The 27,881-nt window shown below is 46.3% G+C and overlaps 1 protein-coding gene across 3 annotated transcripts in view; it reads left to right on the forward strand.

Annotated features, from left to right (window-relative positions):
• BCR (BCR activator of RhoGEF and GTPase) overlaps positions 1–26,544 on the forward strand; it is a 94,854-nt gene extending 68,310 nt beyond the window's left edge. For all 3 annotated transcript variants that reach the window (XM_062009543.1, XM_062009544.1, XM_062009545.1), the window contains 15 exons: positions 1,204–1,325; positions 2,513–2,681; positions 4,054–4,173; positions 4,980–5,055; positions 5,627–5,731; positions 6,532–6,606; positions 7,729–7,826; positions 8,469–8,600; positions 15,680–15,739; positions 15,863–15,972; positions 16,790–16,929; positions 17,378–17,512; positions 18,140–18,245; positions 19,272–19,434; positions 20,187–26,544. In XM_062009543.1, coding sequence (XP_061865527.1) covers positions 1,204–1,325; positions 2,513–2,681; positions 4,054–4,173; positions 4,980–5,055; positions 5,627–5,731; positions 6,532–6,606; positions 7,729–7,826; positions 8,469–8,600; positions 15,680–15,739; positions 15,863–15,972; positions 16,790–16,929; positions 17,378–17,512; positions 18,140–18,245; positions 19,272–19,434; positions 20,187–20,276 — 1,701 coding nt within the window. In that variant the 3' untranslated portion in view covers positions 20,277–26,544. The remainder of the gene's footprint in view (positions 1–1,203; positions 1,326–2,512; positions 2,682–4,053; positions 4,174–4,979; positions 5,056–5,626; positions 5,732–6,531; positions 6,607–7,728; positions 7,827–8,468; positions 8,601–15,679; positions 15,740–15,862; positions 15,973–16,789; positions 16,930–17,377; positions 17,513–18,139; positions 18,246–19,271; positions 19,435–20,186) is intronic.
• Positions 26,545–27,881: the final 1,337 nt, after the last annotated feature.

A 27,881-nucleotide genomic window follows, 5' to 3' on the forward strand; every position in this document is an offset into this window, starting at 1 on the left:
CTAGCCCTGTGCTGCCTAGGCACTGCTGTCAGGGGAGCATCCTCCCAGCTGGAATAGCAGGGAAATAGTATAGGTCAGGAAAAAAGTGCCTTAGCATGCCTGTGTAGGTAGGACCTGCTTAGGCAGGGGCATTGAACTCGATGGTCTCTAAAGGTCCCTTCCAGCTCCTCCCATTCTATGATTCCATGATTTCTGCTGGGAAACAGGGCAACACTGACTGTTACACATACTTGTAGGAATAGTATTTGCCCAAAGTTGAATACCTCTTACTCCTTTTTGCTAATCAGTGGGAGGTAGCTATTCCAGATGTGCACTCAGAGTCCTCTTGATCCTGACATCAGAGCAGAAGGCCTGAGTGTAGGTAGAGCAGGGCTTGAACCTCCTGCCTTGGTCCCTGGAAACAGTGCACAGCCTCTGTGTCAGCACCAGTGCTACAGCCTTCTTGTCCTTAACTTCAGAAGGGAATTAGGAAAGTGATGCGTTTGGCTACCAACACGTACCTGTTATTTAGGAGGCTGTAATGCTCTCTGAAACTAGAAACAGGAATAAAGGCGTCAGGGTCATGCAGCTTGTTTGCATCTTTGAGGTGTTTATACGTATAAGAGATTTAAAGAGGCTTGGGGTGGGAACATAGCCAGATGGTCCTATTTGCACACAGGCTGATAAGGGACTACTGCTCGCTCGACACACGTTTTGTTCGTGAATTATCCCTTAACAGCGCTTGTGATAACGCAGCAGCGCTGGCCTTGGGCCGCCGGAGCCGGGTCCGCGCGGGGGCCGGGCCGGTGCCGCATCTGCCCTCCGCTGCCCTCCGCTGCCCTCCGCTGCCCTCTGCCGGCCGCCTCCGCTGCCCGCGGCCTCCGCTGCCCGCTGCCGCCCTCTGCCGGCCGCCTCCGCTGCGTCCTGCTGTCCTCTGCCACCCTCTGCCCGCGGCCGCGGGGCTCGGGAGCGGGGCAGGGAGGGAGCCCGCAAGTCTGATATAGAACCAGGCAATAAAGATCGTGCTTAGCCATTTCTACCCCTGGGAGAGATGAACATATGGAGCAGGGAGCAGAGCTTACAGCAGTTGACTTTTTTTCTGAGGCAGACCAGCATACTGAACTGGCTCTGGTAGGAGTCATGGCTAAGGAATGTGTTGCCCCAGTGCCAAGTTTGAGACTCACATGGCACTAACTGAACCATTTTCTCTCTGTTTTTTGCCAGCACCGGCAGCTGCTGAAGGACAGTTTCATGGTGGAGCTGGTGGAGGGGGCTCGCAAGCTACGGCATGTCTTTCTTTTCACTGATCTGTTCCTGTGTGCCAAGCTCAAGAAGCAGATTGGAGGGTGAGGTTTTCCTAATGGACTATGTGCTTCCAGACTGAGGTGCTTTGCACCTTAGCTTCAGTAGAATCCTGCTAAACCCAGCCATCAGTTTTCGTTTGAGTTCCTCAGACCTGGGTAACCATAATCCACAAGACACAGTTGGACTGTATGAGACCTTGGCCAAGCCCTGACCCCTCAGGAAAGCTTGATGCCTCCTGCCCCGAGCCTTCCTAGGAAAACTGGATGTGCTGTAGCTGCTGGTATTCTGGATAAATGCCATTCATTTTTCTACTTCCCCTGTCCATAGGTGACGTTCTTTGCTTTCTTTTGTTACTAAGGTTATTTATTTCCCCTTGCAGCTACAGCCAGTTAACAGTTTTGCAGAAAGATGGAAAAGTAGAATAAGCAGACTATGTGTCAGCCCCAAAGTGCAGCTATATAGTTTTGTTGACATTTTTCCCAAATGAGAGGGGAGGAACCTTTCCCAGCATACCTGCCTCAAACAGGGCTTCTTTTCATTTGGTGAGTGTTCTGCTCAGGGAGACTTCTCTCATCTTCTTGCCATCCTCAAACAAAAAGTGGTCACTGTCCCTTTTGGAGCACTTGCTTGTGAGGAATGAAGCTTCGAAAGAGTGGGATGTTCCAGGGAGTGGATGTTCCCGAGAGCAGAGGTGGAGAGGGAATAAATCACATCAGACTTTTGAAAAGTGAACTTGGTCATCCTGGTGAAATTACTGGATAGTGGCAGTTACAAGCTGTAGTTTGTCTCTCATGATTGAGTTACACAGGGGGTTATTTATATTATCTCACCTGCCCCCTTTGGCTCTCCTGCCTCGGGCAGCAGAGACCTGGATTTAGGCTGTAGGTGGCCACCAGGTCTGAGGCTTTTGAGCTTTGCCTCCATGGAGGCTTCAGAGGGAATGCACAAAGGACTAAGAGGGTTCATAAAAGATATCTTTGGTTTCTTGGGATGAGAAGAACTAGATACCAAAACAAGTTGCTTTATTAGGTCCTGAACTGGCTGTTGGCCCTTCCAGGCTTTTGTGCTGGGAAACAGCCCTTTACTAGACTTTTTCCACAGGAGAGACTCCATGAAGTTGTGGCCATTTCTGTCCCTACTCCTACAGTGAGAAAGGACTTGCAGGAAGGGCAGGCTGGTGTTGCCAAACACCAGTAATTGTAAAAGGTTTGGATGTTTTATCTTTCAGAAAAAGCCAACAATATGACTGCAAATGGTACATCCCACTCACTGACCTTAGCTTCCAGATGGTGGATGAGTCTGAGGCAGTGCCCAATATCCCACTGGTACCTGATGAGGAGCTGGATGCCATGAAGATCAAGATATCCCAGATCAAGAATGACATCCAGCGTGAAAAGGTAAAAGAGGCTGAGCACTCCATGGCAAGCACAGACTCAGTGCCTTTGCTGAGATGAGGTGCTGATAGAAGTGGTGTTGCCAGAGCTGCACAGCATGGGGACTCCCAGTGAAACAGAGTATGCACTGGTGGCAGCCCTGGTATGGGTGATACCCAGATGCTCTGCAGCCCATTGCTGCTTGTCCTAGTGCATGGCTTGAAGGATGGTGTTCTGTGAGGAGGCAGAAACAAAAAGGTCTGTAGATGAACATAGGTAGCTCCTTTACTTGTGTGGAACTGAACTGCCTGTTCCTGCTGCCCCCAGGCATCTGTGTGGGGGACAAGGCTCTGATGCTGTGAGCACAAAGAGGGCTGAGAGTGTGGCATGCCCATTTCTAGCTGTTAAAGTATGATCCTGAAAGTGATTTTGGTCAAAACCCCTGTACTTCTGAATTTTTGTCAGCTCAATTGAGCTTTTGAAGCTTTTTCTAACTTAAACACTGTCAGAGCACCAGCAGATATATGGAGGACATCAATTATGCTGACTGGACAGTCTGACACAGACATGGTGTCTTTGGCTCAGGCTTCTCTTTACTGCAAGACATGTTTTCTCGGAGATGTTAAACTCCAAACTTTCCTGGAACCCAAGAGAGAATTAAGAGTTTGAAAACTGGAAGCCTGCTGGTGTATAGAACAGGATATGAATAACATTGCTTGTTCCATGAGAAGACCATCCCACACTTCCAAAGAACAGGCTTCTGCCTCTCTGTCCTGGCTGGCTTTCAGAGAGAGCTTCCTGGAAAAAGTAAGATATTAGGAGGAACAGCATGTGGAAGCGTCATACTCACGAGCTGCAGGTGTCTAAGATACATGCTTCAGTGCATCAGTGCTAAACAATACATGTGCCTGGGTTTGGGACTGGGATTTATCCAAGAAAAACCTTGGCTTTAGCTGTCCTGTTGAAAATGGATAGGTAGGTGGTGAGTAGGAGAGAATCTTGGTAACAGAGTTCTGAGAAGCCTCTAGAAAAGTTCCTTACAGTCTTCTTAGTTAAGGATGCTTGCACAGGACCTAGCAGTGCTGTGGCTGCCCAGTGACATGATGCTGCTGCAGCCTCTAGAACAAAGTACTGGGTGTAGCTGGGACAATGGCCACACACCTCTGCATCTTCAGCTGGGGCAACTGGAATTGGGGAACAGAGCCAAGTCTGAGTGTAGAGATACTGCAGGTAACATCTTCCTGAGCAGCTGGGAGCCTTGTGGATCCTGTCCACAGCATTGCTGCTGCCATTGGCTGCTCAGAGGGATGGGACTGTGGATCTTAGAATGTCAGTGTAAATGGGGGCAGATGTTGGAGAATGATGTGTCTTCTGTCTTATCTCCCCCACCCTTCAGAGAGCCAACAAAGGCAGCAAGGTCATTGAGAGGTTGAAAAAGAAGCTGTCAGAGCAGGAATCCCTGCTGTTGCTGATGTCTCCCAACATGGCCTTTCGGGTGCACAACCGCAATGGGAAGGTGAGTGCCTCTCCTGCTCTCCCTCTGTACAGGACACAGGTTGAGGGAGGTGTGGATGTGTTTGTGTGGGCCATCGTGCAAGGAGGTCTTCATATGCCCTCTGCTTTCTGGCCTGAAAGCACTTTCTGAGCAGCAGACACTTGGCCCTTGCTCCCCCAAGGGTTATTATGGCACCTTGTAAGGCTGTGACTGACATTTATGCATCCTTGGCATTTAAAAAACAACCTTAGAAAGGAACCTTCACTCAGCACCTGCCCTGGCAGAGCAATGGGAACGGCTCTCTCCACCTCAGGTACAGCTCTACAGCAGCTGTCTGCAGGACTCCCTTTCAAGTCCAAGGCTTAGCACCCTCAGAGCTGCCTGCTCAGGACTGTAGGGTGCTCTTGGCACCAGGGATGCTGAATGGTTGTCAACAGTCTGCTTTAGTCTCAAGAGATCCTGTTACTGCTTGGTGAAAATACACAAGCTGGTCACTGCTTCCTCAGCTTGCATCAGTGTCTGGACCTGAACTGGAGGCTTTGGGGTTTTCCTGGCAGGTGTGTTGGGAGGAACAGCCCAGAGCTGCCATGGGACCTCCTACTGCCTGGGGTGCAGCTGCTGTTGGCAGAGCAGAGCTCTGTGAGAACTCCCACTGCAGGAGCCTGTGCTGGTACTGCTGGCACGCTGCCAAGAGGGCACATTGCCAGAGCAGTACCAGCAGGCCAGTGTATCCAGCAGTGCCCCCTGGAGCAGGGTGGGAGGCAGGCAAGCTGCTCTCAGTGAGCTGTCAGACTAATGCCTACTCTGTTTTCTGTTTTCCTGGACAGAGTTACACGTTCCTCATTTCATCTGACTATGAGAGGGCAGAGTGGAGGGAGAACATCCGGGAGCAGCAGAAGAAATGTGAGTGTCCCTCAGCTGGGCATGGCTACAAATGCTGTCATCTTATTAGAGAGCAGGATTCCAGAGCATGTGTAGGGCAGGGTTCCCTGCAAAGAGAGATGTGCATATCCTCAACGTGGATGTCTGTGCCTGCACATCTGGGCCTGTCTTCAGGAATTTTGCTTGCAGCAACATGTAGGGAATGTGTAGGCAGAGCATGTGGTAAGTATGTGGGGAAGTTCAGTCATCCTTGAGATCAGAGCTCTGTGCAGTTCCAGGTCAAGGGAACAGTTGTACCCTTTTACCTGGCTCCAGTCCAAAGAAACTTATTTGCTGTTTTGGCATGGGTGGGTTTTTTTTGCTTTGCAAGAAAATAAGAGCCCCCTCTTGTTTCCTGTGAACCATCCTGAGACTCTTTACTCCAAAGAGTAACTGCACCCTCTGTAGACCTGGGCTTCTGCAGCAGTACAGACCTGAGCACCACAGTGCTGTTGCTGAGCGTTGCCCAGGGAACAGCTAGCCCAGGTATGCCCACAATGAGGGAGCATCTGCTTGGAATTTTAATTGCTCCCTCTGTAAATCTCCTTGGCAGGCTTTAAAAGCTTCTCACTTACATCGGTGGAGCTCCAGATGCTGACTAACTCCTGTGTGAAGCTTCAAACAGTCCACAACATTCCGCTCACTATCAATAAGGAAGGTGAGACCTTTGGTTTAAGCTACAGCTGCACAGAGAACTTGCCTCTGCCTGCCTCTGTGCACTTCCCCTGGAACTGCTCTGTCTGCTACAGGCTTCAAGCTGGTGAGGAGTTGCAAACTGAGTTTCTGTTTTACAGAAACTGAGACCCTATGTACCCAACTTCTGTAGGGTAGTTGAAGTGGATGAGTACAAAAAGAGAGCAGCAGGAACACGAACAGCCTGTCATCCCAGTGTTACTTGCTGTAACAATAAAAATACAAGCTCTAAATTAAATGGGTACATCTAAATTATTAACATATTCCTGGATATTCTTCAGTGTATATTCATTGACTATTCAATGGCCTTTACATGTAGCCAACATGACAGGGACTGGAGTGCCTCTCAGAGTCTCAGCCTGATACAACTGTGAGCTATGCCTGGACATCCTTTGGAAGAACACTGGTTGGCCAAAATTTGTGTCAGAGACCATCCTAAATTACTGTTTAATTTGCTAGTATAGACTTAGTGTCTGTACTTTACTCTTTCTCCTTTGAGTTTCTTCCATGCAGTCTTGCTGACTCTGGAAATGTTTAAAAAGTTTAAAGCCACACATTGCCAGAAGGCTTTAGAGGAGAAACCCACCCTGACCCTGGATCCAGCAGTCTCCCCTTATGCTGAAATGGCAAGATGCCTCACTCCTGCCATCCTTTTTAGGGACAGTTACTCTGCTTATTAACCTGTACAATATCAGTCTCATCACTCTGTCTTTCACTCTTGGCCTCTCTGAGAACATAACAGAATTCACTGTGTCTCTTGTACAGATGATGAATCCCCAGGTCTCTATGGCTTCCTGAATGTCATCGTTCACTCGGCCACAGGATTCAAGCAAAGTTCAAGTGAGTTGCAGTTCTGTAACACCCAGAGGGACTGATCAGGGCTCGATAATTCGGGTGCTGTGACAGCTGGGCATAGACTAATTCAGTACTGCAGCATCTGGGGTGATGGTGGAGAGAGGGTGTTTGGGGAACTGGAAGTGAAATCTGGACATTTGGGTGAATTTAGGGGAATGCAGTTTTTTAGTGCTACTACTAACTCTCAGAAAGATGAGGATTAAGGATCAAGCATGCAGCATCATTTTTTTAGGTCTAGTCTGTTGGGTTTTTTTAAGCAGTGTTTGTTAATTATCCAACAGTTTTAGGTACAAGTCAGCCCTTACCCTGAATTCTTTCAACTGTATTTTGGTTTGCAATGAAAGAACAGGAAGCTTTCTCTGACATTCAGAATTCTTGGTGTAAAGAAAGAGATGTTAAATTCAGGGAAATTATTTGACAAAAGAATCAAAAAAGGTGAAAAAAATAAGAGTGAACAGAACACTGTAGAAATAAACATGGTTCTCAGCCATTGATGAGGGTAGTGTAGGAAAAGCTGCAAAGCTTACCTGGCCGTGTGGCTGGGGATTCTGTTAGTCCTTCTCCTGCTGAACCACTGACTTCCCAGGTGCTGGTGAAAGTCATTTACAACAGAACTTACAAACAGGAGTAATGTCTACAGTTCATTACAAGCACCAGATACCACATAGTTGACCAGTTTGTGAAGGTAATGAGTGTTGAAGGCTCACTCCTGACCTGCTCTCTGAGGGATATTGTACTGCTGCTGTTCTCAGGGAAGTTGGTTCTGATGCACTGATGAGGTCCAGTGTTTAACTGAGAAACTTTTGTTCCTTGTTGTTGTACATCTGCTCATTGGGGATTGACTTGGGAAATATTAGGTAAAAGCATACACCTGATTCTTGACAGAGGTGAAGGGCTTGTCTGTGCTGAGGTCATTCAGCTGTGCTGGTACTTCAGCTCCATAAAAGCAACTCTGCTGGTCCAGGTGATGAGATTTGTGCTAGATGGTGTTATTGGTACTAATACAAAGAAGATGCCAATGGAGGCAACACCCTGAAAGTGATTAATGCAAGTTAGGAGATACAAATTGTATTTTAAAAAGTTTCTGTCCTTTTGTCCCCTCCCCAGATCTGTACTGCACCTTGGAGGTGGATTCCTTTGGCTATTTCGTGAACAAGGCTAAAACTAGAGTTTACAGAGACACCACAGAACCCAACTGGAATGAGGTAGGTTGGGTTTTTCTTAACGTGACTTGTTCCATGTGCCAGACATCAATGCATGAGGGGCAGAAAACCTGCAAGTGAAGCAACTTCCTGCACACTTAGCACATGTGCTGCATAAATTGCCTCTCAGACAACACTTCTATGCCATTTGGCTGTCAGAGCTTGCAGAAGATTTTCTCTTGGATTAGCTGTGGTTAAACATTTCAGTACAAATAAGTCTTGCCCAGCATTTGATCAGTAAACAGATGCATGTTTTATTATCTTTTTAAAGATACAAGTGAAAATCTGTTGAAGAAGGAGATGGTGTTCTTTCTTTCTTTGTTGTGAGGGGGAAGTTATAGACACTTTGCCTGTTTACAGCCAGCTTAAATGTACTGAGGAGCAAAATTAGGTTGGGCTAGGTTGTTTCTTTGAATGAGGCTTTGCTGAAACTCAGTGAAATCTAAGGAGTTCAACCATCTTAGTCTCTGATTTTAACACCTTATATATACCAAATACAATTTGGATTTATTTCAAGACCAGCTCCATTGGGGAGAAGGTTTTGGTCAGTCCTTCAGTGCCCCCTCCTGATTAGTTTCAAGGAGACTATATTGATTATTAAGAGACTAGTGTCCTGGCATGATGTACTCCTTGCTCTTTCCTCAGGAGTTTGAGATTGAGCTGGAAGGCTCCCAAACTCTGCGGATTCTGTGCTATGAGAAGTGCTACAACAAAACCAAGCTCACCAAAGAGGATGGGGAGAGCACAGACCGCATAATGGGGAAAGGACAGATCCAGGTAAGACCCTCGCTCTTGATACCCTTACCACAAAACCCAGCAGGACTTTTGAATCCTGGAGTGCACCATAGAGGTTTTTTTCTACTTTGTTTGTCTCAGCATTGGAGATTTTTCTCCAGATAGTAAGGTACAGAGTGAGAGTCACAGGTGGGAAGTCAGCAGCCTTTTCCCTCTTGCCTTGTCCCCAGTGGGTACTTCAGTAGCCTGATGGAGTAGATGCCTTTTCATGAATATTTACATTTTGATCTCGGATTTGCCCATTAACTTCACATTTTTCCAGTACAGTATATAGGAACTGCACTGTCACTGAGTCCTGGACACTGTTGAGGATGTTCTATTTGTGACAAAAGGAGAAACTATGAATATGTCATCACCTCTGCACATCATGGGGAAGACCTGCTGCCTCTGTATGTGCTGGAAGCTGATGGAGTTTGAGAGACATTTCCACTGCTGAGGATCAGTGTGGGACACTTTGTTTGTGTGGCAGATTTTTAATATAATAGGGGAAGTGATGAGATGATTGCAAAGGGATGCTGCTCTCAGTGAGCTGCTGCGTGCTGAAGCAGCAAAGCTCCATGCAGGAGAAATCAGGCCATCAGGGAGGGTCACATGGAGAACAGATTTTCCCCTTCTTCCAGTTTGTTGCATTGTCTGTACACAGCTTGAGGAGGATGTTTAAATGCTTGCCCTGAGGACACATTCTTTGTGTTGGACTGGCTGTTGTACAGAGCAGAGGCTCTGCCCAGATCACACTTTATGCTGAAAGATACCCCTGGTTCTCCTCCCTTTGCATTTGACTCCCATCACCCCGTGGATGGAGCTTCCTCACGCACGGCAAGGCCCTTTGTGGGATTTCAGAGCAGCTCTGAGGGCAGCCTGCAAGATCACATCCCACCTTTACTCTAGAAGAGTTCATTGTTGAAAGGAGTTCCATTAAGCCTGCTCCTTTCCTTCCCTTCTTGCAGCCCTGAGGCCCTGACACACTTTTCAGGGAAAGCTTTTGTCACCAAAGACATGGTGGGTTTGAAAGAGAACTTGTGTAAAATCACTAGAAGCCAGTACAGGGTGTCTCCTGTCTGTGTCCCTCGGGGTAAGCAGAAAGCTGTGTCCCTTCTGCTAACAAAAGGTTATTTTCCGTGGAGCTGAGCAACTACAAAAGAGGAAGTTTTCAGCCCTGAAATGCACTAGAGATGTGTGTGCTCCCAATGGAGAGCTCTGAAGTCACCCACCCTTTAAATTATTTGGATCTTTTACACAGAATGATTAAAAAATGAATAAAATACTTACATTTTCTAACTTTTTTTCCAGAAGAGCAGGCATTTTTATGCACAGCACTTGCACACTCTGCTCAAACATTTTATACTTAAGTTATTAAGTAAGAAAACTGGTGACCCTTGACTATTAATTGCATCTTGATTTTCTCTATTAGGAAATCATCATAATGCTACAACACAATCAAATTACAGCCTGTGCTGAAGGTTGGCTGTATTAATGCTTCAGCATCTTTTCCGGTCACTACTTTTGTGGTCATTTTTTCCCAGGTGCTTTTACACCTGTTGTTTATTTCAGAGTTGTTAGTGTATCTAGGGCCTTCTGGTTTGTTGTTGTGTTGTCACCATTTAGCCAAAGTCTGCCTTGTGTAAAGACAAGGTCTGTGGAGCTGGATGAGTGGATTTTTCCTAAATTACCTTTAGTTTAAAACTCTGGGAAGATCAAGAGTCATGTCTGCATCCTCCTGCTGATAAAAACAGGGACGTTTCTGTGTTGGCTAAATTGCACTGTATTGTTAAGCCATGTATGATGGTAAATCTACAACTTCCCACTAATGGGATTTCTGACTCACCACATTCTCCAAGCTGCAGTGATGAAGACAATGCATCAAGAAGCTGAGGACTGTTTTAGCTGTGATATGTTTATTAAATCTCTCCGTTACATAATGGCACTGGAGGAAGGAAGGCTGGAAATTGGTCCATGTGATCAGAAGCTTCCAGGAATGGGCAGCAATTTTAATAGCTCCCACTGCTCATATTTTCTTTTCCTATGGAATATTTTATTTCCTTCTTTTTATAGCCACATGCAAGAGCTTTGTTGCCTGACAACCTGCAAGTTTTATCCCTGAAAAACAAAACCACAAGGTTTTAATATGAGAGAAATTCCTGTAAATGTAGAAGTGGAGTGGCACTGGATGTGCAGTGTTGGGGGCAACTGGCACAAACGGTTGGGGGCTTGTGTTACATCACGGACATGCAAAACAGAATCATAGAATGGTAGGGTTGGAAAGGACCTTTAGAGAGAAGTTACCATTCCTGGGTCCGCTCTGAAACTGAAGTTACCAGGGGTCTTGAGGGAGGGAGAAATGGACATCATCTTACAGGAGGAGACATGAGGCTTGATTGGGTTGTAAGCATCAGCTCCTCTCATTTTGAACTCATCATTTTTCTTTCTCCTGTTACCTTGCAATCCATCTTTGGCACTTAGGAGACTGACTTTTTTGCTCTTTGGATTCTGCACTTTATGTGGCAGGCATGTCCACATATTGTAGTGTAGCAGCCTTTTGTCTGGTCCTGAGACTTCATCTAAGTGTGCACATATGTCAGCAAAGCTGGCCTCTGCCTTGGGAACAGACTGCATGAGTAAACTGATACTTCATCCTGTGATCCAGCTCCTCCAGTTGGTGCCTCCTCCAAATGCTGTTTCCTTTGTTGTTTGGAGAGGTTTTTTTCTGCATGATCAGCTCAGACAAACCATTTCCTTCTCCCTCTCAGCAGTGCTGGAAAATCAGAGAGGATGTGACCTTAGATCAGTCATTCTGTGGTAGCAGCACAACACCATTCCTCTGTTGCCATGCAAAACAATCACTCTTATCTGCTTAATTATCTGGGATGCCCGATAGCAGTACACATGGCTAATTCAGACCTCTGGGTTGTTTTCCATGTAAAACAGATTGTCACATGCTGTCCCTCCCAAGTGTCAACTCAGAAAACCTTTACACGCTCAGGTCCGTTCAAACAGTTTGCTCATGCAGAACAGTATCCCAGCAATGAAAACGGGGTGGAAATGAAGAAGGCAATGGGTCATGTCTAAAGGGTAATGGTGGGAAAGATTAACATGTCAGTGGGGAGCTTTGAGAAGAATAGTTATGGCTGGACTGGGAGTTTCCAGCAGCAGTGAGACTGACAACATGTATGTCACAACAGCTACAATTAAAAATTGATGGAGTGTAAAGTTGCCAGGGACATTTAATGACAGGAGGAAGTAATGCGAATAAATACCATAAATGACAGTAACCTTAGGGTTGCCTCACTCCTTGCTCCCAGGCATTTCATTTTCACTGATGCTTTTTGGTTTTGGTTTTTCCTCTTTCAGCATGTTATTTTTCTTCTGGGTAAAAAAAATACCTCATCTCTGTGGTGGTTTCCTCAGACAGAGCACAGACACCCTTCCTGCTGCCCAGCATGCATTTGCCATGGAGCATCCCCAGTCACCTTTTCCTGAGGTCCTCAGTGCTCTGGGCCCTGCACACTCAGCCTCTGCTGACTGCTGTACACTCATTGTCTGGCTTAATTCAGTACTAAGCTGCCCCAAGAGCCAGGGGCTTGCACTCAGAAATCCCTGTGGTGCTGAGCTCTGTTGTTCTGTTGTGCTGTGCAGGATACAGAGAGGCACTTGCTTGATTCATTAGTCAATTTGGGACTGTAGCTTGCCTCTGCAAATGCCAAAGATCAGGCCTCAAAGGGACTGGAGGTGCTGGGGGTGTAAAGGCAAACTGATCAGTTTGTATTTTTCCTGTGCAGTGTGTGCTTCTGGTGGGGACTGTGCAGACAAGCCTGTGAGACAGAGCCTTTGAGGGGTTTTTCCATGGGTCCCGGAAACAACACAAATTTTTGCAGTTTCAGTGGAGATGGGACAGGTCCTTTTGTCATTTAAACCAAACAACTGCTTGAAGGAAATGTTTAGAGGTGCAGTAAATCTCACTGTCAAGTGAATGCAGAGGAGCCATCTTTTCCTGCTTGAGCTGGTGGAGCAAGCACATGTGGTACCCTCCCCAAGCAGCCTCTTTGGCAAGCTCTGCAGGCTGCATCTGTCCACTCAGTGTTCCCTCTTCCAGGTCATCCGTCTCCAAATCGGGCCAGAAGACAGCATGGCTCCATTTGTCACAGGCTTTCTCTATGCGGAAGCATCACACTCACTAGCTCTTTGTCTTCAGTCTGCTGTGTAACCTGTCTGCTCCAGCTGCCTTTTCCCTGCATTGCTCTTTCTGGCCTTGGAAGGTCAGTCATCTGTAAGGTCCAGGACTGAAAGCTTGCTCAAAGTCTAAATGAGTTCTTAGTTTCCTGTTGACTGTTATTTCCTACAGTGACTTTACCAGACTGTTAGACCTGATCTTCCTGTCTCAGTGTTGTTGGGAGCTTAGTCAAGCTTTGCTCTTTTATTAGCTCTTGTAATTTTGCTTTGTTATTTAAAAAACATCTGTGGGGGTATTTCTTTTTAAAATTGCTGTTGTTATTACCAGTGATTTGTGCAGGGTTGGCCTGGGTCAGCCAGACCCACTCCGTGGTGCTTGTTTCCCCTGGCTGTCTCTGTTCAATCAGCAGGAGTCAAACTGCAGGTGAAGGGAGCACAGGTGTCCCACCAGCCCTGTGACAGGGCTCAGAGAGAACGGAGGAAGAAGGTGGCAGCAGGTCCACTTGCAGTCCTTGCTCAGCTCTAGGAGTCAGCCAGCAAGGAAGAGCCTCTGTGAGCTCTTGGCTCTGGCACACTGCTTTTACTGGTCCTTTGCAGCCATATGATATCCACTCTTCAAACAGTGTAGGACTTTGTTGGCTCATGCTTTTTAACAGCGTGCTTTCATTTTGTACGATGGTAGGAGTTCCCTGGTCATCACTTAAGCCTCTTGGCTTAAATAAAGTGAAACTGGACCCTCCTGGACTCTTCATTTTAACTGTTTTTTAAAATATTCAAACCCCTTTTTCCCCTTCAGCCTTGAGCAGTCTGTCCCTGCTTTAACAAATAAACTCTCAGTGACCCCATTCTAAAAGCATGTGGAGAGCTGCTTCCGAGCTGGGGGTGTCTGTGCTGCAGCCGTGTCGCTCACGGGGCTGTTTTGGCAGCCCAACAAGGCGACTGTTTGGGCAGCAGGAGATGGAGCTTTCAGGAACAGTGAGCATGGCTGGCCTTCATAGGAAACCAGGCACTTGAGAAATGGTTTCCTCTTGGTTCTGGGAAAGAATGCTGTTGTTGAAAGAAACCAAACTTGCATCACGGAAGCTGAGGGAAGAGCAGCCGCGGCTGTAGCCAGCACACGGCGGGGAGGGGCTGTGCCGCCACGGTTATAAGCAAAGCCTCCTGGCAAGCTGGCTGTTACAGGGGCTTGCTGAGGCACTGGAGCTAAGCACTGCTGCCATTTGGCCTCGGGTCTCAAAATGTGGGAGCTGCTGCTCACTGACTATTCCTTACAAGGGGTCTTCAGGAATTTCTGCCAGAGTTGCAGCTACAGGAGCCGGTCCAACTCGACAGGACAGCACGTGTGTACTGGCAGCGTCTCGCTCTGGGCACACGTCCGCAACAGAGTGCGCAGGGAGAAGGTCGGCCTCACTTGTCTGTTCCTCCTTGGGGTGTCTGCTGTGTGAGCAAACAGGAGTCTGTTGGTTTGGGGAGTGGGCATGGGGGCCTTGTCTCTGCAGCTGTCAGCAGCGTTGGGCTAGTTTGTCAATGATTTGCGAGAGAGTGTGAGCGTGGCTGCATCCGAGATCTCCCGGGATGCGCTGCAGCTGCCATTGCTCCAACACATACCTCTGCCTGTCAGAGAACTCTACTGCTGTGCAGGGCTCTGTGAGAGAGCGTAGCTGTGCTGCAGAAGTAGCTCTAGTTACTGAGTGTTTTTTGGTGTGCTGACAACAGTAAACTCAAAACACGGGAGTCTGGTGCAGTTGGCTCCTTCCGGTCTTGCTGTGCCTTGGTGTCAAGACCTGAGTGAACGAAGCCAGTCTCAGGAGGCACTGAAGGCTGCTTGCTTTGGCTGCTGCTGACTGCTGATGGAAGTCCCCACAGAGACGGCTGTCTTCTCACTTTTGCCAGTCTAGCTTGAGCTGAGTGCCATTCTTCAGCCATTCAGATGTGTTTGGGCTCACTCGGGCAGTGCTGGAATTTGCTGTGTGGCGTTTGAGTTCTTGGGTCGACTGTTTCCCAGCCTCACAGCTGCCCACTCAAAAGAGATGAAGCAAAGCTGAGTGGCAGATTAGGGCTTTGCTTCAGAACTTGCTTCTGCTTAATGAATTTTTGCAGTAACAGAGTCAGGCATTTTTCCTGCCTGCATGCTCCAAATGAAGTGAAATGCAATGAACAGGTTGAAGTAGGACAACTTTCTGTGATTTCTGGGCCAATTTTCTACATTTCTTTTCTGTCAGATGATGACAGAGGTTTGTTTAAAGCTACTTGCCTCTTTATGGATCACTTCATATTTTTCTTCCTTGTTCTCACTGTTAGGGTCATTCTGTCTTTTGAATGCAGTGGAACATAGTCCTTGGAAGCTGTTAGCTTCATAGTGAGGAGCTATGAAGTTCTCCAGCCTGGCTCGTTATTTCAGTGCAGTAATTTCACAATCATGCAAACTCACCTGTCTCTACAAAACTACAGAGGGGAGACCGTTTGCTCTATTTTAAACCCGGATTATTTCAGAAATCCCTCCTCCTCTTTTCTGGCTCCTAGTCCTATGGGATGGGACAAATTGGGGTGTCTGTTGACATGCCCGTCATTCTACAGCAACAAATGCAGTCTCTCTCTATGAAAGCTGAGGTTATTGGCTTTCAGTGATTTTGCTCCCTGAGGTTACCTTTGTTGTTGAGCAAACACTGCCCACATGCTGTTGGGTTTCTTATGTGTGTGAGTCCTCATCAGCCCTGCTTAAAAAACCACTCAGTATCTGTGTCCCATTACCTGGAAACCTTGGAATGTGTGTTTTCCTATGGAAAAGAAATAACACATTAAAATTGGTAGTGCTGTGCTGGCTCACAGAAGCCTTTCAGTCTAGCTGATTTCTCTGAAATGGGTAACTGATGGGTAACTTCCATGTTTTTCAGCTGGACCCCCAGACATTGCAGGACAAAGACTGGCAACGCACAGTCATCTCGATGAATGGAGTAAGTATGGAGAACAGAAGTTAGCACCGCTTCTCTGCCTCTTACCCGCTCTATCCCTTTGCTCTTGATTGCAGCATAAAAAGGAAAATGTTTGAAGAGTAACAACTGTTCTCTTTGCTGCAGGTTGAAGTGAAGCTGTCGGTGAAGTTCACGAGCCGGGAGTTCAGCCTGAAGAGGATGCCCTCCCGCAAGCAGACCGGCGTGTTCGGGGTCAAGATCGCCATTGTCACCAAGTGAGCTGATGGGGCACTTTTCTCCCTGCTGTTTGTAGAAAGCCAACTGACCAGTAGGTTACATCAGCCTTCAGCCCACCAAGGGGTTTGTCAGTCCAGCCTGTGCTACTTGTAGCAGAGTAGATGATTGTGACTGCAGAGTGGGGATTTTGGATCTTCTCTGAGCTTCATTTTTTGCAGGCAAAAAACACAGTGTGCACACAGGCTCTGTAACCCAGGGTGTTTACTGACAGCAAATGGCTTTCCTGAGCTCCGGAAACACCCCTTGCCCCTTTACTCTGTAGTTAGCTGACTTGGTCACGAATTTCCAGAGCCACTGAACAGTGATGTTTCCTTCCCATAATCGGAAATGTTCAAGTTCTTTGGATCCTGTTCTATTATTTTAACCCCTGATCTTTTGTCATGGATTGTTTGCCAGAAGAAACCTGTTTGTTCCGTTGCATAGTTTGGGAAGCGTGGTATTTCCTCCCCGGGGAGTTGCATTCAGAGGGAGGCAGTCCTTGCTGTGTGTCCAGGGGCTGCTTTGGAATCCCCCCCTGTACCTGCAGAGTCACAGGTTGTATTGGCACAAGGACCTGGCCTGAGCTGCAGTGCTCAGGGCAGCTGCAGAGCAGCAAAGCTGCATCAAGGCATTCACGAAACCCTCTCTAGTTTGAGGAGGAGGTTTTTAGCTCAGTCTGATTGCCTGCTTAGCCTTTCTCCCATTTTCCAGGAGAGGTTTGCCCAGCCAGACACTGGGGTGATTGCAGGCAGCCTGGCCACGGGGGCCAGCACCGAGGCACAGGCTGCTCTGAGCTCTTCTCTCCACTTTCCTCAGGAGAGAGCGGTCGAAGGTGCCGTACATAGTGCGGCAGTGCGTGGAGGAGATCGAGCGGCGGGGCATGGAGGAGGTGGGCATCTACCGCGTCTCGGGCGTCGCCACCGACATCCAGGCTCTCAAGGCTGCCTTCGACGTCAGTAAGTGATGGCTTTGAGGTTCTCCTCTGCACTGTGGGGACCTGCCTGGGCTCCCTGACAGATGGCCCTGCTGGCTGTAATCTTGTGTTCCCCGAGAAGCATTAAGAGGTAGAGATTCCTGCACAGGGAGAGTCATTTTAACCCTGGCTGCATGTTTCATTGATATTCTGCAGCTACAGATACAACCCAAGACATACATAGAGGATGGTTCCTTAAACCACATAACCCATTTATGTTCTTCCCAGCAGACATGGAGCGTGTCTTCCAAATCCCTGTACAGGGCAGGCATCTTCCTCGGGAGAAGCAGCAGCAATCAGAAGCTGTAACTCCCTCACTGTTGTGAGGTCTCCAAATTAACAGAAGTCCTTGTTTGCAACTGGATCGTGAAAGGAAGAGTGAATGGGAGACAGCAGCTGTTTTACTTTGCTTCCCCTCTTCTCTCTTTCAGATAACAAGGATGTGTCAGTGATGATGAGCGAGATGGATGTCAACGCCATCGCAGGCACTTTGAAGCTGTACTTCCGGGAGCTGCCTGAGCCCCTCTTCACAGATGAACTGTACCCCAACTTTGCTGAGGGCATTGGTAGGTGGCAGCAGAAATAGCCCTTGGGAACAGAACCCCTTCTTGCAGGAGGCTGCTCCTAAAGCAACACAACCTGTATTTATAGTGTTGGACAGAAGCCTGGAACAAGTTGTTCGGGAAGTGACACGGAGCTTAGAGATGAGCGTTGGAGTGACATGTGCTTCCTCTGAGCTTGAGTCTGAGCAACTGCCATGCCTTCTTGTGAGGTGAAAATGTCCAGGTTTCTGGAGATGTTAGGAATAGAATGACAGCCCACTTGTGGAGGCTGTGCTTGCTGTTTGCTCCATTTAGTCTCCCAGAGAAGCCCTCTGTGTGTGGGTGTACCTTGTCTTACTTTGGTACAGGGGGAAAACATCTTAATGGTTGAAAGTCTTGGAAGAACTTGAACTGCTTCAGATAAAAGGATTCTCTAGGCATCTATGAAATAAAGGAAAGAGATCCTGTGGGGTAATGATAGGCATCTCTGATGATCTCAGAGGTCTCTTCCAGCTGAAACAATTCCATGATTCTATGATGGAACTACAGCTCATTCAGCACTATCCATGTTTGTTGGTTTGGGAAGTTACTTAGTCAGTCAAAGTCTTGTTCACTGCCTACAGTGATGTTTTATTCTTTTTTGTTTTGTAGCACTTTCAGATCCTGTTGCAAAGGAAAGCTGTATGTTGAATCTATTGTTATCACTTCCAGAACCCAACCTTGTGACATTCCTTTTCCTATTGGACCATTTAAAAAGGTAACATGTGGATCCTTTAGACAAAACCTAGACACCTATTTAAGGTATAAAGCACTGTGGCTTTGAAAAGAGGAGCCTTTTCCTTGAGTTTGTGATGGATCATGCAAATGAAGAAGCATTTGCTGTGAATGCTCATCAAATAACTGTTGTCTCATACTCACTTAGTGAGGTACTAAATCCTGAATTCCACTTCCACTTTTACTAAAAGGATTAGAACTGGAGGAAAGGGGTAACAAAAGTCTCAGGGCTTATCTAGTGCAAATCCCTGCTGCATTATCACTGCAAAACTGCACCTGCCTCAATATATACAAAGAAAAGTTTCAGTATAAATGGTGAAGCTTTGGCAGTGTTTAAGGGCTTTTGAGCTCTGTCTCAAAATGTGTCTGCAACCTAACAGATGCTTCTAAAAATTCCAGCTTTGCACTTATGTGTACTGGAGTTGTCAGCTCCTTGCTTAGACCTGTCTTTCTGATCATGTCTATGTCTTTGCAAATATGGTTGTAACTGAAAAAGCATTTCTATGTGTTTGATGTTAATGCAGTAAGTTGTGCAGTAACACACATGGTGTGTTCAGGTACCAACTTTGTGCACACCAGAGACTGTCACTGGAGAGAGGAAAGATCATCTTGTGACTAAGGTCCTGGACTAAAATCCAGGAAATGGGGGTTTTACTTGTGTTTTCTGCTGCAGGCTGTTCTGCCCTTGGGTAAATATTGTAAACGTTATGCCTGAGTTTCTCGTTTATAAAACTGGGATGAAAAACATTATTTTCTTTCTGTCCCACTTCTGCCTGCACAGTGTGTACCTTCCCAAACTTAAACTGTGTCTGTAGAGTGCCTGCACTCTCTGTCCAAGGTCAAGGTATTGCTTATATATAAAGTTCATTTAGGCACAGAGAGAGTGAGTGGTTGATTGAACACATCTAAAACTTTTTTACAGAAGGAGTAAGTATGGTTTCTTACTTAAGGCCACTTCCAAACTCACATGTTTATAAAGATCTGTCTCATTCACCATTTGTTCTCCCAGGGTTGCTGAGAGGGAAAGTGTTAACAAGATGTCCCTGCACAATCTTGCAACTGTCTTTGGACCAACGCTGCTCAGGCCTTCAGAGAAGGACAGTAAAATCCCTGCCAACCCCACCCAGCCCATCACAATGACTGACAGCTGGTCACTAGAAGTCATGTCCCAGGTAAAATCCGAAATGTACTGCTGACTCTTGTGGGGACAATATGTGGGAGACTGCAGTCCCCTGGCAAGGCCTGGTTCTGCCCTCCTCCTGTGTTCTCATGACAGTTTTTGTGAGGAACATAAACAACTCTCACCCCTATGCTGACGTTTTAGACTGTTTGTAGAACTGTGTTTCTTCAGGCAATTCAGTTTGCCTCTGCACTAACAGAGCTAGGAATGTGTTCAAAGAAGAATGAGAGCCTGCACACAACCCTCTGGGTGTTGGTGCCTGCTGGTGCATAGCAGGATGTTTTGAGGCTGCCTCCCAGGGTCACGTTGCTCACCCAGTATAAAAAGACCATCAGTGTTTTTCCACAAGGCTCCTCAACTCGCTTCACTGATGCACAGCACGATTGTTTGCTGAACTCAGGCTTCTTTGGCCACTGCTGCCTTTCGAAGGCAGTGCAGGGAATTGGGGCTTGGAGGCTGTCAGCTGCTCAGCCTGGTCTGAGCATTCCTGATTCAGTTAATGGCAAATCCCAGATCAGATGTTTTCAGTTCAGTGGAGTACCAACACCATTGTCACACCCTGGGAGCTGAGAAGAGTGTTTCTGAAGTGCTGCTAGTTTTAGGGTTCCTGCTGTAGTAAAACAAATACAGGACTGCAAGGTGCTCCCATGGAGAGAGCTGTAGGCACGTCTGCCAACTCTCAAACAGCCAGAACAAGGAAGAGTTATCAGAGCTTTATTATTACCTTTTTCTTTCTCTTTCCAGGTTCAAGTTCTTCTGTACTTCCTGCAGCTAGAGACTATCCCTACCCCAGACAGCAAGAGGCAGAGCATTCTCTTTTCCACAGAGGTGTAGGTACCTGTGATACCAACAGGACACACGAACTGCTCTTGGCATCAACCTGCCCCACCTGAGAAAAAGACCACTGGTGTTTCTTCAGATGTGACCGGCCTGTCCCTGGCCTGGGGAGTGGGGGCACTCAGTGCTTCTGCTCTTTGTTGACCAGAGACAAGCTGAAGAGAAAGGAGAAAAAAATCTCTACTCCTGCGTGGTAGGACCAGAGTGGAACTGGAGATGGAGCCGTTGGAATCTCCACTAGAAGGAGCAATAGACACCTGAACAAATGCACCACAGAGTGTGGCTCTTACTCTCACTGGGAATGTGACAGAAGGTATTCCTCATTTTATGGATTTAATTTATCATAAAGAAACTTCAATATTTCTACTGGACCACTTGATAGGATGCCCCTTTTTTGGGTGAGGGGGAGTTAAAGGATGTATCACAACTGTGTCTTTAATAACTGCTGTTTTTAACGTACTGTTCTAGGCCACAAAAATAGCGTTGCTTTGCAAGAGGAGAGGAGAAGGGAAGGGTCTGGGATCTAAGATTCCCTCCTCAGAAATTCAGGTCTCAATTTGAATGGGGTTTTCAATGGAAATGTAAGTTTTGCCTACAACTAGAACTGTTGGTTTGTTTGGGTTTGTTTTGGGTTCTTTTTTTCTCTCACCTGCCCCTTCCCTTGCAAACGTTGGTAGAACTCTGGGGAAGGAGATGCCCTGCTCTGGCCTCTGTTGTGCTTCTGAAGGGGTTTTGGGTTCAAGGAGCCTGGCCTAATGATAAGTAAACACAGCAAATAAATAGGGGCAGGGAGGGTTAGAGCCAGTGATTCTGTCTGTGATTCCATTGTTGGTTTGCATATAAAAACAGAGGCAGTATTATCCAGACAGGATTGCTGAAATCCTTAGACCTCACAAAACTTAGTGAAAATTAATTGGGGAGAGCATTAATTCCCAACACTCCAAAGAGAAGCTGTTATCCCTCATAAAGAATGGAAGCCTTTGTGGACGAAATGAAGAGAAAAAACCCCACCAGGCTGGCCACGAGTGGGGCTGGCTGCTCACTCCAAACCTCTGTCAGTCCTTGGGCTTTGGAGGCTTCGTTTGTTGCTGCTACAGGAGTCTTCTGAGAGATGCGAATCCTGTGATGAAGCGTGTCAGTATGTACTTTCTGGACAATCCAGCAAGCAGCAGGCATCGTGTTCTCCAGAAATCCCAACCCTGTTTTAAGGAAGAGCAGTGCAGAAATGTCATGGGACTGCAGGCAGTGGCCTGAGGGTGTGCCAGGGCCCAGAGGGCAGGAGGGTGCTGAGGGTGTGGGGAGGGAGGAACAGGTTCTGAAGGATGGGAACAGTTGTGGTGTCACCATCATTTGAGGGGAAACACGATAGAGAGAGCAGCCCCCGGTATGCTGAACTTCACATTTTCTGATGGGTGATCTGCAACCTCTCGATTAAAAAACCAAACCAAAACAAAGGAGTCTCAAACAAATGGAAAGAACAAAAAAGGGAAATGATTTTGTAGTCACTGTCATTCTGACTGCTGCATAATATTAGGAATTATTGTACTGTGAAGTTGCAAATTCAAAAAGGAACAAATATAAATTTCAATTTTGTGAGTATATCAATACTTTGCATGCTTTGTAAGGATTCTGATAGGAGTTCAATATTGCTTAGTATCCCTCCCTCCTTAGGTCTGGGAGCAACCTCTTTGTAATGTAATGTACAATTAGAAATTCCTTCTCTCTTGTATGTATTTTCACTACATTCCAACTTCTGAACCCGTAACACAGAAGTGGGGTGCCGTGTGGGGAGGGGGCAGGGAAGCAGAGCAACCCCAAGGCTTTAAGACTTGGATTTGTTTTCTTTAATTCTATTTTTGGCCTCTTCAAAGGTAAAAATTAGTCACAGTCCTGAAAACCGTGGACTTAAAAGTGACACAGACCAGCAGACCACACTCTGGCCTTGTTTTTCTGACTTTATTGGAGCTGCTGCAGCCCCTTCCCAGCCCAGGGCCCGCGCAGCAGCCTTTGTGCCCAGGGCCCGGATCAAGGAGCTGAGCAACAGTGTTGAAACTGGAAAGCAATACCATAATGACTGTGCCAATTTCTGTTTGCCCAACTTTTTGGTTTTTATTTATATAGGAAGTTAATTTTAATGTTAAGTTACTGCTCTAGTGTGTAACCATGAGAAAATGGCTATTGCTTTGGTTACTGTTACAGGTTGTTGCTTTTAAAGTCTCTCCTTACAGTGCTGGGTTCTAGTGTAACGTTATCTAACATGCAGGCATGTGGATCAGGGAAAAAAATGAAGTTAATTTAACTTAACCCGTTAATTATTTCTGTTAGGTATGGATATGTTTTCCCCAAAGCTGGTAATTTTGGGCTGGAAAAGTTAGTGCATCTTATTGCTGGTGACAAAATCCTGGGCTGATCTGAAAGACAAGAATTGATTTCTTGAATTTCCTTTAATTTTGCAATTAACTTTTTGTTTTGTTTTGTTTTCAGAAGTTAAGTATTTCCAGAAGGCTTTTTATGTTCTTTTCCCAGGGATGGTGGGTTTGGGTTTTTTTTTTTATACTTTGTTGTTTTTTTAGTAAGCCTTATCATGCTTAAACAAAAAGGGAATTGCAAAGCTTGGCTTTAGGGAAAGCCTCCTCATTTCTACTCTTATATATTCCCACACGAGTTGTCAGAAAACCTAACCCTCCTGTTTTCTCTGTCAAAAAGGTACCAAATAAACAATGTAAGTGCAAACCAGCAAAAAACTGCCCTTTACATGTGCACTGAGAGTTTATGCTCTTTCAGTTTCTAGCGTATTGGCTTTCAGTCACAGCAATGTGGAGCGTTAAAACTTCCACCTGAGGAAATCCAGGCAATGAGGACAATCTCTGCTCCCTTCAAGGAGAGGAGTCAGCACCATTTCCTGGCATCTAGAAACTCTCCTAAAATTCTCATGGATTTTTTTTTTTCCTAATACTTGAGTAGGTTTTTCAAGTAAAATCAAAAGCAGTTAAGTAAAGCAAACTATGGGACAGGTTGTCCCATAAGAACAGTTCTAGATCCCTTTCAGCTTTGTGTTTGCATGTGCTTGGTTTGGAGGGGGGTGTCTGATGCCAAACTGAAGCACAGCCCTTAAACTGCTGCTGAGAGGGTTGTTGTTGCAGAGCTGTAAGAGCAGCAGCGCTGCTGCCACCCGCAGAGCAGCACAGGGCAGGGATGGGGCTGGGCACGGGGCAGGGGAAGGAAGCACAGGGGTGTTCATGAGCAGGAGATGCAGCATTTTTACAGTGTGTTCATACTACGATTGTTTATGTTAGTTTTGGGTGAGTTTGTTTAAACAAATGTACTGTTCTTTGACACATACATGGACCTCCAGACCTGTCTGTCACCTTACAGCACTGGGAGGCATCACAATGTGTTCGTTTCTCTTAACGTGCTGTTCTTTCAAGGACCAACGTGGGTTTTAGAAATGTTTAAAATCAGACAGCAAAACCCCAGCCCTCTCCAATTCCTTGCTGGGCAAATCCTCTTGTTTGTGCTTGGTCATCTACTGGGATAACATCCTCAGATGTGCCATTCTTACTGTGGAAATTTTAGTAAGAAATGGGAGATGTTTAAAAAAAACTCCTACTCTTGCTCTTTTTACTTCAGTTCTAGCAGATGGGGACTTGTAACAGCAGCCCGATACCTTGGTGCTAGATTTAAGGGATTTGCTTCTGTTCCTTGAAGAAGAAAAATCTGAAAGGGCAATTCTGAAGTAGATACAATCAAATTCTAGGTGTAGTGAGTAAGCCACTTGGTTATGCCCTTTTGAATTTGTAGTCATGGTATGTTTTTCTTTGTAAACTTTGCTACCATTGTCATAGCACTGTCACTGGAAAAATAAATCAGATTGTGTTCCCTTCCTTCACTGCAGGGTATGTGCAAGTGAGAAACTGGAGCCTTAACATGGCATTAGCAGTTCTCCATTCTGAACTAGGGTGATGTGAACATTTGTATGTGTTCTATGAATTTTGTCATTGAATGCAATTAAATACATGGATTGTCCTTATAATCAACAGAAGCTCTAAAGGAAGCACTGACAGTCAGACATGGTTCTAAGGAAGGAGTAAAAGTAAAAGGGGAGTAAAAGTAACAGAAATGGAAAAGGGTAATTAGGAATTGCTCAGACCACACCCTCTAGAAAGACCTTCCCTTTTCCCATTATAGACGTGGCTTAGCCTGAGATACCTGGGAGCAAAGACTGTCTTGCCAGTAAAGAATCAATACAGGAACACCATGAATTTTGCTCTGTCAGCTTCCCGGTTCCTGTGTGCTGCAGCTCCTCCTTGCCACTGAAAAGCCACAGGCCACTGCTAAGAAAGCAAAGCTTGTCACTTGCTCTCTGCCCTTTTCCCCGCAGTGGCATTAGATAAGGAGGAGCAATGGAGTCTGTCTGTCAGTGGAGGCGAAACACTGCCCCAAAGGAGCAACTAGCCACCAGAACTGGAATGTTAGGCAAGTGTTTAAGCTAAAAGTCTGTTTCTGGGCTGCAAGGATGAAATGCCACAGCGTGTGACCATGATGAAATGATTGGAACAGGAGGACCAAAGCAAACCCCAGTGTACATGTTACCTCAATTCCCCTCCTTCCATGACCATACCACTAGATTCAGGCCTTCCAGGTCAGACAAATACATCAACACTTTTGCCAAGAATGAGAAAACTATCAAATGAGCCAGTTGATTTTTGTGTTACCATCTTAGAGTGTAATTGCTGGAGACCCTTGCAAAAGCATGCAGGTTAACCACATGAGTGTTGTCCGTGTCACTTCCTGCTGTGTCATGTTTTACCTTGCCCTAAGAACAAGTCCCCTTTTCCAACAGAAACAGCTTCACCTCATTCCTCACAGTAGAAACTGCCACAGCGGGGGGTTCAGGCTGTAGTAGAGCTGTCCCTGGAGATGGAAAAGATATTTCCAGTCTTCTGGTGCAGAAGGGCCCCAGCACTGCCAATGCTCTGGACTGGCAGGGTCCCATTGTGTGAGCTGAGTAAGGCTCTGGTTTTTACACCTGTTGAATCATAGTCAGGAGTTAATATGGTTAGAGAATCCCCCAGCCTAGCAGAAGCATTTGCTCTGCTGCTTTGTCTTAATTGCAGTTGTATCCAAATCCTCTTGGATTGGCAAAAATGGCCCATCTGAAGGGAGAAAACTTTCTTTTCCACCATGGCCTTCGTGTGTGTAACTGCTGCAGCCCCTTTCCCCAGAGGTAAGATGTGCTGAGGACCCCAGACATTCCAGATGCACTGTTTCTCTAGTCTGCAGAACGATGTGTAGGTGAAGGCCACGTTCTGGCCCACGGCTGAACGGAAGGGCAGGCTCTGTACAAATCATCTTCCTGCCTGAAGGAGAAGATGCAGCTTCCTCAGGTGACCTAGGCCAGGGATGCCAATGAGGCGGCAGCCTCGTGCCTTGGGCTGAGTGAGGCTTGGAAGGCAGTTATGGGGAGAGACTCATCCAGTTTTTTCTCACTGTGCCTGAGTGACCAATGCCAGTCTACAGCGAGTAGTTCAGATTTCCTCCATTTTAGTCCCATTTGGGGAGGAATTGGGACTACACTAGGGACTATGTAAATAGTCAAATTCTTCACAATAGCCTCATCTAATCTCTTCCTTACTGCTTCTCACAGCCCAAGAGAAATCTTGGTTGGGGCTTCACAGTTACATACAAAACTGGGCAAGTCCTGGATAGAACGTGGCCACACAGGGACAGGGGTCTGCAGAGTCGGATGCCTGTGCTAAAAGGGATGACCAGGGCAGAAGAAGAGAGGGTAAGGAGTTGTGTTGGGTGACAGATAACACCACAAAAAAACAGTGAATTTAAAATGATCTCCCAGCAGGACACTGGGAAGGATTGTCCTTCCTGTGTCTGCCCAGCAAAACAAAGCAGAGCCTTCTGTTGCCCATGTAAGTTGTGTAGTTTGTTCTTATCTCTAGTATTACAAGAGTTTCTAATCCATGAAGAAGTCCAAGGAAAAGGAGTTAAGACTATTTATTTAAATATAAACACAATTATATAATTAGTGCTAAATTATCAGGCATAGAAGACAGACAACTCGTTACTGTTTGGGTACGTTTGGGTTTCCTCAGTTAACATTGTTGGCATTGTTTCCACGCCACCGGGGTGGGGAGGCGGGTTCTGACATTTGTGCTGCTGTGGCTAATGCTTCAGCTTCTCACAGCACTCCCAACAGCTTCATCCTGACAGCTGTTGAAACCTACTGCTCAGTTTAGGCCCAAAGAGAGGGGGAAAGGGAAGGGGAGAAGAAAGGGGGGAGGGGGGAGTGGAGTTCTGGATTTTTGTTTCTTTTTTTTAATTTTCTGACAAAAGTCATATTTCAAAGGGATCCAAAAACTGTACTTTGGGGGAAAAGCCTAAGGCGTTTGTAGCCTTTCTTTGTATACAATGTTAAATAAAATCTCCTGTATCTATGTCAGGTTCTCTTGGTCTTATTTAACTAAAAACTGAGTCTACATTAAACTGAATCTGTGAAACCCAGGTATCTGCTTGGATGTGGCAGAGGTGTGGAACTGAACCCTGGTGTTTCAAAATAAAAGGCATTTCATATTTTACAAGGTAAAAACTAAATCACTTAAAACCTGGAAGTCAGTACTGGTTGTTGCTGAATTAAACAAAGCAAACTATAATGACTAGAAGTGGTTTACATGTCATGGGGAGAGGTACTGAGCAAATCCATTGTCAGACCTGATTTGATCCTTTAGCACAGCTCCAGCAGGCCCAGGCTGGAGGCTGGGAGCCGTCACAGCCATGTGCAGAGCAGTTCAGTCATAGGGACAGGGATGCTCCTGTCTCCAGTTCCTCAAGTGTTGCACGAAATTTGTGGGTTTTGCAGGAATCTGTGTGGAAACTGAATCCATCAGTTAAATCAAGTTCTCTTGGTGCTTTATTTATATCAGATCTTATTTAAATTGTTAGTGTAATTAAAGTGCATTTCTGTTCTAATATAGTCCAAATGCAATATAAAAGATAAGCCTCCCTCTAATAAAAAGATATCTGCTGGGAAGCTCCCTAGCTGCTCGTCACTCAGTGTGGGTCACAGATGACACAGCTCAATGGCAATAGCCAACATAGGGAAAAATATCGCAGACAGTGTTTAAACTGACATGAGAGGCGAGTCAAGAAAAAAGTGGATCATGCTTACCCCTACACTGGGCAAAGAAGGTTAAAAGGCTCCCATGGCTGAGATTGTCACCCCCTTGGGTAGTCTCATCCCGAACAGGACGGTGAGGAAGGTTTCCCAGCGGGCAGTTGGACCACTCACACACGTTACAGGATATAACACCACCATGTTATACAGGTTTCCTCAGTGGCCTTTGTTCCTGACAGAGGACAGCAGGCACGTGCACTGCCAGCTTGCAGCTTGTTCAGGAATTCACAGAGCTGAAGCACTGCTCCCTGCTAGGGAACACAGGTCGAGAGACTCTTTGTGGGCTGCTGTGCAAAACACATAGTACATGACACACAGGTGTTTACACAGCCCTAAGACAGAAGTAATGCTGCTGATTGTCATTGATAAATAACTGACAAAATTCAATCCAAAGGTGGAAACACGGAGCAACATCT

This window comes from Colius striatus, chromosome 17, assembly GCF_028858725.1.
Source record: "Colius striatus isolate bColStr4 chromosome 17, bColStr4.1.hap1, whole genome shotgun sequence".
Taxonomy (NCBI): Eukaryota; Metazoa; Chordata; class Aves; order Coliiformes; family Coliidae; genus Colius; species Colius striatus.